The 11,413-nt window shown below is 42.6% G+C and overlaps 1 protein-coding gene across 1 annotated transcript; it reads right to left on the bottom strand.

Annotated features, from left to right (window-relative positions):
• Nucleotides 1-281: 281 nt before the first annotated feature.
• rrp12 (ribosomal RNA processing 12 homolog) lies at nt 282-11,355 on the bottom strand. Its single transcript, XM_054599899.1, has 34 exons — nt 11,108-11,355; nt 9,648-9,868; nt 9,286-9,369; nt 9,099-9,175; nt 8,882-8,987; nt 8,678-8,794; nt 8,398-8,536; nt 8,176-8,303; nt 7,973-8,071; nt 7,796-7,887; nt 7,565-7,676; nt 7,271-7,371; nt 7,057-7,171; nt 6,827-6,969; nt 6,598-6,719; nt 6,443-6,507; nt 6,189-6,351; nt 5,915-6,069; nt 5,653-5,720; nt 5,434-5,527; nt 5,164-5,322; nt 4,956-5,036; nt 4,768-4,873; nt 4,564-4,671; nt 4,312-4,469; nt 4,139-4,230; nt 3,355-3,510; nt 3,098-3,270; nt 2,895-3,005; nt 2,765-2,811; nt 2,587-2,665; nt 1,740-1,807; nt 1,563-1,645; nt 282-1,459 (listed from the first exon to the last, which is right to left on the bottom strand). The coding sequence occupies exons 1-34, from the start codon at nt 11,244-11,246 to the stop codon at nt 1,357-1,359; spliced, it is 3,864 nt and encodes a 1,287-aa protein (XP_054455874.1). The 5' UTR covers nt 11,247-11,355; the 3' UTR covers nt 282-1,356.
• Nucleotides 11,356-11,413: the final 58 nt, after the last annotated feature.

Here is an 11,413-nt window from a genome sequence, read left to right as displayed (position 1 = left end):
ACTATTAACCCAATTTCTAAAAACATGTTTTCACCTTGTCATTATGATTTATTTTATTTATTAAACTATCATAATAAATAAAATAAATAACAAAAAGGTGTGTTGACTTTCTGAAGCCAATATACATTTAACCGCAGTGCTGATGATGCCTGCTCTGTTAATGTCCTGAATCAGTCCAGGACATCTGCTCCCCTCCTCAGAAACACTGACTGACACACTGTTCTCAGACACAAAAGAGTGTGATTAGGAGGTCGCTACACGATTCACTTTGCTGCAATCCATCTGGGGGAAATGAATCACAAAAGGCTAATGGTATGTACACTCATCCTGCACAACAACAACCTACATATTCTTTCTCAATGTCTTTATGGAGCTGCATTGAAGGCACACTGTCCCACAAACCAACTGCAGGCTAGAGATAACTGGGTTTCTGGTAAGGACTATTAAAGAAGAAAATATTGCTTTAAACTTTCAGTACACAAACAGATTCAAATATGTATTTAAATCATTTTACATGCATTCATGAACTCTTTTGTTCACTGGTCATAACCCAGAGGGCTACAGCGCCCTCTACTGACAAAATAACAAGTAGAAAGGTGCTCTCTTCTGCAAATCTCTTGCCAGATGTGCCTGCAAGGATAACTGCTGTATTGTGTGATTGAATGAATATAGCCCACATTTGTCCATCCCCTCAATGATTAACTTACGTTCTCTTTTAAAATCACCTTTATTAAGCTGTTCTGAGGGAATGTAACCGCAGATGACGGGGCTATTCAAAACAGAGAGAGGGGCTCATTACCAAAAGGAAAAAAGTGGGAGAAAAAAAAACAGATTTTGACTGCTTTTAAGCGCTGACAAAAGCAGCATTTTAATGTCCCTAAGTAGAGCGCATTTTAACATTAATCGGGTGAAAATGGAGCGTTTAATGGCACTTTCAGCTTTCCATTCTCGAGGGCATGATCCTCCTCGCAGAGATAATAACAACGGCAGACATTACTCTCCCCAAACCAGTCTTATTGTCTGTCTACATATCTAGACAATGTTCACACATAAATACTTCATGTTTAACAAATGGGTGATTTTTATCTGAAACAGAACCAACAGATTACAGTTGAGTGGTTTCTTCGACAGCCATAGGTCCACAAAGCTGTATGACGTCAGACACTTTTGAGAGATTTGGAAGATGGAACAGTTTAAAAACAAACTGGTTTCATCTTCAATGACCGTCTGTCAGAAACACACACAGACATACACACACATCCAAGGTGTGTTTCTACATTTTAGAATGTTTATGAACACACCATCACAAACGCACACAACGCAGCTAAAGTCCATTTAGGAAAAGAAGTGCGGTCTTCAGGCTTTCCTTTTTCTCTTCTGCATTTTCTTTCCAGACAGCGCCCCCTTCTGGGCTCCTCTCACCATGCCCTGGAACTGGCCCTGCAGTTTGGCACGCTTCCTGTGAACACACAAAGAATGAAACATGTCAGCGTCTGACATTCTGGCAAACCAATTACCTGTGAGAGAAGTTTATGAAAGTATACTCTAATGACAATTGTTACCTTCGATTGAGCTGGGCCTTCTTCAGAGGGATGTAAGCGTATGGATCATGCTTTCCTTGTTTCTTCACGTCTCCTTTTCCTTTCTGAGAGATGTAGGATGCAAGAACAGATACTCAGAACTGAAGTTTCAAAGCAACAACTCCTTCAGTGCGTGTTTCTGCATGCTGTCGGACTCACCTTTGACTTGTAGTCTGCCCCGATGTCTTCCCTTCCTCCCAGGGGTCTGTGGATACCTGAGCCCCCAGCTGAGGAGAAATAATGTGCTGATTAGTCTAAATCACGAGCCGTCATGGACATGACATGTTGCAACTCCAGAACCTATGGAGTTAACCTAATCCGGAACTATAACATAGTTTGGACGAGATTATCGGCAACAAGTTATAGGTAGGCCAGGATAATGGTCCCCACTTGTCTAAAATATTAAATTACGCAAAACCTGTTACGAATTTTGTGAAATATTCAGTCTCTCTCTTTTTATATGCTTAACCGCATCGCATTGATCCAGTGTAGAAAAAGGATAACTACATGCTAGCATATGTCTGATTTTGTGTTTTTGTGGTCGTAGAAATGTAATTTTTGGGGCTGTTTAATTGCTGCTAGATTGCACCGTTAATACAGGCATTACAGAAGCGTAAACTGTTTTTCACTACAGTGAAAATAAAGTTTTAAAGGCTTAGCACCCACAAATATGGACTGAAGCAAAATATATGTAATATTTTGCTTCAGTCCATGTTCAGATAAAAACATGTTTGGGCAACAAAATATAAAAGTGACAGTCAACAGTGGCGAGACTGTTTGGGGGCAGTTACTCCCAGTTAAACGATTCCTTATATTTATCTTAGCATGCCCTGTTGCTGCATACATTAGGAGTATTGCAACGTATGCGGTTCCACTCCATACATATTTATATCTATGTGCGTCTCTCTTGTCAGATTTGTTTGGATGATAAATTTGTATATCTTTGTTTTTCTTAAAGCAATACCATCAGCAGGGTAATTTCAATACCTCCGAACCATAGTCCTACCTTTATATTTTAGATGTGGTTCAATGTCCATGTCCTCATCCAAGTTGTCATCTTGGAACTTTCTTTTCTGTGTTTTTTTCTGAGGGGGATTAAAAAGAAAACGTAGATCATGAATCAAAAACATCAATAAATATGTCTCTACAGCTGCATAATTACTTTCCCATGTACAGATACTTACACTCTTGACTCCGGCCTCTTCTAGGATATCTTTCATCTCTCCCTCATCTGTGGGCAGGTAATAAGTTATTGTCTGTCCAGACATAAAGCAATGTACAAGATGTTTGGATTAACGACAGGATTCCTCTTACCTTTGTCTTTTCCATCGTCCTCGTCATCCTCTCTGATGATCAGCCGTCCGTCTGATGTCACCTTGAAGCCGTGCTCGACCTTGGCACTCTTTTTCATCGCTGGGTTGGTGGCTGAGAAACAACAGTAACTTTTCTTAATAAAAATACCTCCACAGGATGTTGTGAACTTTTTTTTGTCTATATCAATCAAAATGCAGGCTCACATAGCACTCTCTGGGAAACCTTGGGATCCAGGAAGTTAAGTGGGTCATCTCCCTCTCCTTCTTTGAGCCAGGCCCGGGCTTTTTGTGGTTTGCCTGCTTTCTTCTTAATATTACGAGCCTTTCCTTCATCCTCTGACAAATCACTGTCTGAATCTGCAAGGATGTCTTCAATACTAGAGAGGAGAGGACAGATGTTTTTTTAACAGAGCACATGGGTAAATGGCTGAGGGATCTTTGAGTGGGGAACAACGGTCTACCTTTGGCTCTTTGATTTAGGTTCCTCGTCTTCGCTCTCGGAGTCGTCATGTTGCTCTGAAGCCTGTTTCATCCTCTTGGTGCGAGCCTCGGCCTTGCGGATGTTTGCAAGGACCTTGTGGTGTTCTGCAGGCAGCATGCTTTTCACCAGCTCAAAACTGGAAATACAGCAGATAATGAGACACAAGCACAAAAATACACCCAGTGCATGACAGTGTCCAAAATAGAAGTGATGCTGATGTGTTAGAAACTTCCCAGAGGAGACATCCGATACCATCAAGACATCCAGTGCAGAACTGGCCGCATGTAAGCAATGTCTGAATGACCAATCTTTAGCCTAACCTGTATTCTATAACAATCAGTGTAGGAGGGGGCAGCTGTGTTAAACAGCTGCTGCCATTTTTAAACAAAGCCGTCCTTTGTTAATGTTAGCATACTAATCAAATGCTAACATCTTCTAATAATTTCACTGCACAGTGCTTTAATCAGTTGTGTTTACAATCAAACTGTTTTGGTTCACTGGTATCAGACAAACAGACATTATTAAAACAAAAAAGAATAAATCAGATGCATTCCTGATGATCAAATACCAGTTCAAAATCAAAAAACAGCACAGAAAGCAATCAACTTTTTACTTCTTAGAATATCTGCATCCCAAGATACAACCACGTACAGAGCAGGATTACATACAGTCAATTCGCTTGTTCTTTGATGTTGTTAGCTGAACGCTTCCCAGCTGATTCTTATTGCGTCTTTCGAAAAAAGTAAAGAAAAACCAGCACTTACCCAAACTTCCTGATGAACTTAGTAAAGATGTTCTTCAGTTTGGTCCTGAAGTGCCTCCTCACGTCGTCTTTGATGTTCCCAACACCCTCCATCTGAACACAAAGAGTGAACTCTGTAATAAATGAAGGAACAACTGTCTACTATAGTATAGTATCTTTTATGTCAATGCCTACCATGACAGTGGCATGTGATCCCAGCGTCTTGGGGTCCATTATGAAGAGGATGACCTTGATGAAGCCTAAGGCGGCTTTGACTATCTCTCTGGTACGAGATGTCAGCAGCAGACACACATTGTGCAGCAGCTGCTCCCTGGTGGTCACATCTATAGCATCTGAAGAAGAAGAAAAAGCACCAGATTGAATCCAGTCCACAAATCCAAGAATTTAGATCACCAACAGGACATTGGTGAAAGTCAGCAGGCTTACCTTTATACTCAAACATCAGTCGAGTTAGCGCCAACACTGTACAGGTGATCATCGTGACGGAGCCTGTGAGTCCAGCGTACACTAACACCAGGTACTGCTCCATCGCATCTGGGTCAGAGACAGACACTCGATTATTATTTCAATTATACCGAAATGAGAAACTTGCATGCATTCATACTCAATAAAGCAAGACAGGTGCGTTACCTTTTGTGTTCCCACAGAAGCGGACAAATGCGGTTCCTATTTCCACCAGCAGACTGTAGGCATTCTTGCGCGCTCCAACAGACACCTCCTTGGTGCATATAATCACCTGACAAAGAGAACAATCTCATAAAACTGGTCTTGATCAGTTCGCATTGTGTTTGTTTGCAAGCACTTATTTTAGTTTGTACCTCAGGCAGCAGTGTTGTGATAAAGTCTTTGTGTTCTTCACTGAGCCTTTTCACTATGTGGATCAGACACTTCAGTCTCGGCTGAGAAGGAGCAAAACAAGATAGATGGAACAACAGTACAATAGGAAGATACAGTCAGACAGCTCAGTAAATAAAGATTCCATCTAATGTCAGCTTTATTTTATTTCTCCCTACACAGCAGTCTCACCCTCTTTGCTGGTGAGGAGGCATTTTTTAGAGTTTCCAGCAGGACAACTTTGAGTGTTTCCAGATTAGCCACGACAAACGATCTGCACTCCTCTCTCTCTCCTCCGCACATCTCCTCCAGCACACGGTAAGCCTTCTTCTGCATGCCTGGCTCTTTGATCTTGAAAGAAACGCACCAACAGACAAAGTTAACACATTTTATAAATATTAAGGTTCAAAAGCTTTTAAACCAAAGTGGACATGCCGTGAAGCATAATCTCTATACTCTTACCTCCAAATATGGCTTAATCAGCTCAAAGGTTTTAGTCATGGTGACCGTATCTACGGACGGAGCCATGGCAACAACAAGGTCCATCATTGACAGCCTGAGAGGTAGAGATAAAAGAGTAAGTATGCTGAAATCTACCCTATTCTAAAATATACAATGAACTGAAAAAGGCCGACATAATTCTGTAGCAATATTTCCAATATTTCCATATCCATGTATTACCTTGTGAACTCAGTTGTGTCAGTGCTGCTCAATCTGTCTGTGGCTTTTTGCAGGAACGTGCAGATCATCTGAGGAGAGTAGTTTTGATAAGTGATACACCAGCAGAAGACAAAATGGCCCAAAACATTCATTTTCTGATGCATGTGAAGCCATCCACCTCTGGCACAACTGAAATTGTTCAGCATCTCAGTGTTGACTTATTATACAAGTTAAATTATGTAAACAAACATTTGGCAGCAGTAAGTGAGAAAACTCAACAGACCTCTGTTTCGGTGACAGTGAGGTAGACCTTGATGGTGTCCAGCACAGCCATCCTGTAGGTGCCGGACTCTCCAGCCGCGGGCTGCTGGCCGTACACGTTGAAAAGGATGGGCAGGAAGTTCTTGGAGAAGCGGCCCACTTCAGCTTTTTCTTCCTCTACAGACATAAAGCAGACAACAGGTTTAATAAATATAATAATTTGATTCAAGAGTAAGTAGCAGCAGTCGTTTTTATATGTTGTCTCCTTCTCTGTGTGAAGATGTTTGTTATCCTACCAGTGGAGCAGCTCTTGTTGACAATCGTGCGTAGAGCCTGGCACACTGTGAGCCTGAGGTCCGGCCGTTCATTAACAATCATACCGAGTGTGCGGGCAATGCTTTTGAAGGATGCCAGCAGGTCCACAGGACAAGTACAGAAGCCAGGAAGCATTGTCCAAATCTGAAAGAAAAGTACAGACACGCTCATCTTAACAACTCATTCACTGGAACTCTTTACTCTGAATTTGAAGTAAAAGTCTGTGTAGATCTACCTGTATCTGTAATGTCTTGTAGACTCTGGACTCAAGTTTCTGTCCTACTTGCTCCAATTCTTCGGCTAAAAACACAAAATGTCATCCGTTAATACAAATAAAAAGTAAATCCAGCCTCACAGTCCGAACCTGTAGTGCATCAAACATATGTTTACCTCTCTGCTTGAGTGTAGAGGCCAGAGGGAGGAAGTAAGAAGAGAAGAAACCAAGGTGAGTGTTCTTCACGTTATCCCGTATGACCGGGATCAGCCAGCTGCGCGGGAACTCCAGGTCATCCCTGGTGAAAAAACAACAACACAGTCAGTTAAACCACTATAAAGACAAGAAAACCGATCCACAGCGTGTGTGCGTTTGTGTGCATGTTTTCATGGTATTTGCACTCACTCGTAGCCGGTGATGTTGAGAGGCACGGCACCCAGCACAACTTCGGGCCCCATGCTCTCTACAGCTCCTCCTACAGCCAGGTCCAACTCACCGCTGAAGGGGAAATGAGGAGTGGAGCGCAGGTCTGCCAGAGACTGCAGGGACTGTGAAAGGACACAACACAAAGACTCAGGCTAACTGTGATCTTGCTCTACTCACATCGCGATCTCCAAGCGTTTGTGTGTCAATACCTTGGCCATGACGGGGTGAGCTTGTTTCCCTGCAGCGCGATAGAAGCAGCCCAGGATTTGAAGCACAAATGGCCAGGAGGCATGGAAGCGATAAGACAGTCCTTCTTCTATGATACTGAAACACACAGCCACAATTATCATGGTGAGCATTAAAAAGTCTCTGAATAGAAAAAGGGTAAGAGACTGAGATCAGTGAACAGATAAGATGGCTTACCGAAACATTTTGCAGACATAGGAGGGGTTTCCTGCGGAGGCTGTGGCGGTGATCATGCCCATTCCCTCCATGTGAGGGGCAACACATTCAGTTAACAATTTCTGAAACAGATAAACATAAATAAATCATCAATAAGGACCCTGAGTACACTGTAAAATTGCCATAGCTAGTTAGGAGGATTTTAATATTTTGCAGACGACCCTGTCTCTCATCACAATCCAGAAATACCCTGAGCCTTGACGAACAAGCGTTTGTCAACTTGAGTTACTCAATGGGGATAGATCATTTATTTACCTTTAGTGTATTGGTGGCTGCAGAAACCACCTGCGTATGAGGCGACAACAGGCAGGACATGGCTGCAGAGAAGAGGCGTGGGAGGTGACCCAAACTCAGAGAACTCTGCAAACTACACAAAGACACACAGACTGTTGATCAGCAAACTACTGGCTAATCTGACTAGAAAACACACAATTACATGATAAAGACAAAGGATTTATGATTCTGTTGCGAGAAATCCATTATTACCTCGCCAAGTGAACATGTGCTTTCTCCATGACAGCGAGCCAAGCCAGCAGAGGCTGCAAGTCGTTCTCACTGGGCAGATAGTCGTACAGAGCCTGAGGATGAGAAACGACATATTAGCTTTAGAAACACATACCGTAATATGATTTTGGCTCATTTGTTTCGTTTGTATTCGCTCACCGTGATGATCTGAGCGTTGAGTTCTGGTGAGAGGGTTAAAGCATTTGGCTTCCCGCTGAACAGCCTATGAAAGGCCTGCATGGCACTAGCCGTCACCAGCTACAGTCAGAAACATAGCAGCCATGTTAAAAACTACACTCGAGTATCCAAGTAGATAAACAAATGGTATCTGGTTGCTCCTATGAATGTTTCTGTGCTCTCACCACATGGCTGAGTGTCATCACTCGCAGCAGAGTCTCACAACAGGACTTGACAGCTCCTAGAGGAAACGTCCCCATCAGCTCCTTCAGAAGACCCAGCACATGAAGTGTGGTGGTGTCCTCTTTGCTGCCTGAGGGGGAAACAAATAGACATAAACTACAACTTGCCCCACAAGCAGAAAAATAATAAGAATAATAAGGGGAAAAAATGAATAGTTGTCTTACCTCCTGCCTGCTCCATTTCTTTCATGCAGAACTTGGCCGTGGTCGCTGCAGCAGGGTGATGGGTCGGTGCGTTATCTGTAAACAGGAAGTCACTACCTCTGAGAATGGAGCAAACGCCTTGCTGCGCTGCTTTACGGACCTGAGATGAAAAAGGGGACATGTAATTAATAAAAATAGAAATGACATGACTTGTATAGAAATAATCGTACAATAGAAATTGTATTCTCATTTATTCAGGTAACACTTGTGAGGCAGTTACTAGCAGGCGGGTGAGACGGACCTTAGGCTTGCTGTGCACTGCGAAGCTGAGAAGCCCGTGGTAAGCCTGAAGAGTAGTCGGGTAGGTCCAGACGGATACATCCTGCTTCCTCAACAAAGTGGCCAGGCATGACAGGATCTATATATGGAAAAATTGACAAACTCAGTCTATGCTGCGGTTTTTGTCAGTGAAATACAAAAGGCAAACAGAGACAAATTCACTCACCCATCTCAGAGCCGAGGCCGTCTCAAACATGGCCTGTTTTGACATGACGTCCATCAGAGCCTTGGTGGTGTCCGAGAACTTAGACATGAGCACCGGAGTAGGAACCCTGGTAAACACAAAACACCAATAAGATGAATAATATTTAAAGGTATATTTTAAGCAGCACTGACATGAATGGGAGTTTTGTTTTGGTGACAAAAGTTGTTAAAAGTCCAACCGTTTCATGACGAGGTTGAGAAGGTACGCCACTGCAGCCTGAGACTCTGCAGAATCCACAACTTCCAGTGTGGTCATCTACAGGAAGACACAAAACCAAGGTTCACTATTACATTCAACACACCACAAGTTATTTTGTAATGTCTTAGTTAATGTTTTTGTTTTGTTTATTTAAAGCCAGCACTCACCAAAGCAGCAAAGTACTCAGTTTCTGTCTCCTTCCCTCCTTGACTGCGGATCACCTCAGTAACAGCTGCCAACACTGCACAGATCTGTGAGGCACAATTATGTTACAGCTACAGGAAATCTCAGCGTCCTGAATTTCCAAATATATATTTGTTAGTAATATTGGTACTCTCAGCTCAACTCCTAGAAATGTCATCATCAACTTCTCAGAGCTACTTTCAATTTTTTTGCTTTTGCTCCTAATGCAAAAAGCTGATTTGACTACGTCAAAACAAGAGGTTGGCTAGCATTACAATCAGCCGTATACAGCTATTTAGTCATGGGGTGTTGTGAATAAATGACCTATCTTCAGTGGAATGCCTACCTCTTTGTGAGAAGCTGAATTGGACTCCCAGTAGCGCTGCACCTTTCTGAAGGTCAGGTTGGAGCAGTCCGACAGGCCGCTAAGGAAGGTACCTGAGGTCCTTTCTGAAAAAACCTCTTCGGGCTCCTCTTCCATGGCATCTTTACGGCCGCCGATCTCCAGCGGGCCTGCCTGCAGATCATTGTGTAGCTTAAGAGCATCAACCGTTAGGTCGCTATTTCCTGTGGGGAAAAAAAAGACAGAGAGGCACACCGTTACAACAATCTGACCTCCACATGATGCAAATGAAAGTCATCCACGGGCATGATAGGCTTTTCATATGCAGACCCTGTTTTTATATATAGCCCCCACATTTCATGACGGCGCAGATTAAGATCGATTACAAACATATAGCCAGATTAAACATTTTTAGGTCTGCTATATAACTTTGATCCAACTAAGTATGCATTTCATATGCCTAATGATAAGCCTGAAGACAACTAGTCTTCAGGCTTAATTCAGAATGAATTGAAGCTTGATGCGGCACAGTCCCAGCGGTGCATTACCAGGGAGGGTAACAACGTTAACATCTCATGAGGATTTATGTTCGCTCCACATAGTCCCACATCTGTCTTTCAAATGATCTTTTATGTATCTAAACACTTTTATGTCTATACATTGGTATTCATTTATTTAATTATTTGTCATTAAAAATGTTTTCCAGTCTTTATTCATCGGTTGACATTTTGTACTAAAATGTGAGTGCAAAAAGCATTCTCTGTAAAAGTTACCTTTTCTGTATGTATTTTTTATTAAAAATGTTTAAATGTGCAGCACTTTGAGTAACATAGTTTGTATGAAATGTGCTATATAGATACATATTATTATTATTATGGGTTATATACTTGACAACCATTGATTGCCATGGAGTTACAGCCAGATATTAAATATGATGACGTGATATCTTTTTGGGTACCCTGAAATTGGAGGTCCATGTCTGGATAGACTAGAATAGCTATACTGTTCACCCATTGTGTGGCTGTAAACAGCCTCAAATCACAGCTGAAAGTATTCCTAAATGCATGTAAAGTATAATGTGCTGGAGTACAGAGCCCACAAAACCATGTTTGTTTATCTGGCAAAATATGTACAAACGTCTTATTATTATTGTCGAAGCTGTTTATTTCAGGGTGGTACCGTAGCCTGTAGTCATCTTCATTTATCGACTCAGTTAAACAGAGTTAGTCTCTCGGCCACAAACACACAGTTGTTATCATGTAAGACCGACCACCAAACACACCGACATCTTCTTTCAATGGAAGACACGCAAAGACAGGGAGTTAGATTTCCCGCTGACAACTTTATTGGGTTGGAGATGAACATTTAATTGCGCAGCATGTACAGTTGCAAGTTAAATGGCTGACTCTGGCTAATGTTAGCACTAGCCACGGACCCACGTGTCGCGTTAACTGGAGGCTTACCGGTGGGTCGGCTGAAGAAGCGGCTCTTAGCGGCCTGCCGATAACGACTCGTCTGCGGGTTTGAGTCGCTACTGTGTCCCTTCTTCCACCGTTTGAGTTTAGACCCCGTGCCAGATCGAAGTTTCCCCGATTTGACCATTTTCGGAGTTGAAAATAGTCCCCTTAGCCCAAGTGTCTGTGCAGCTCCAGTTGAAGCTGTCGCTTGCCGATGACGTCACGGGTGTACTCGCCTCACGTGTCTGGTCAACCTGCCCTGAGGTTGTGTTGCCAGTAGATGGCGCTGTTCGGCATAAAACAACAAAACAC

The sequence above is a fragment of the Anoplopoma fimbria genome, chromosome 6 (assembly GCF_027596085.1).
Source record: "Anoplopoma fimbria isolate UVic2021 breed Golden Eagle Sablefish chromosome 6, Afim_UVic_2022, whole genome shotgun sequence".
NCBI lineage: Eukaryota > Metazoa > Chordata > Actinopteri > Perciformes > Anoplopomatidae > Anoplopoma > Anoplopoma fimbria.
This window is presented reverse-complemented; position numbering and strand designations above follow the sequence as displayed.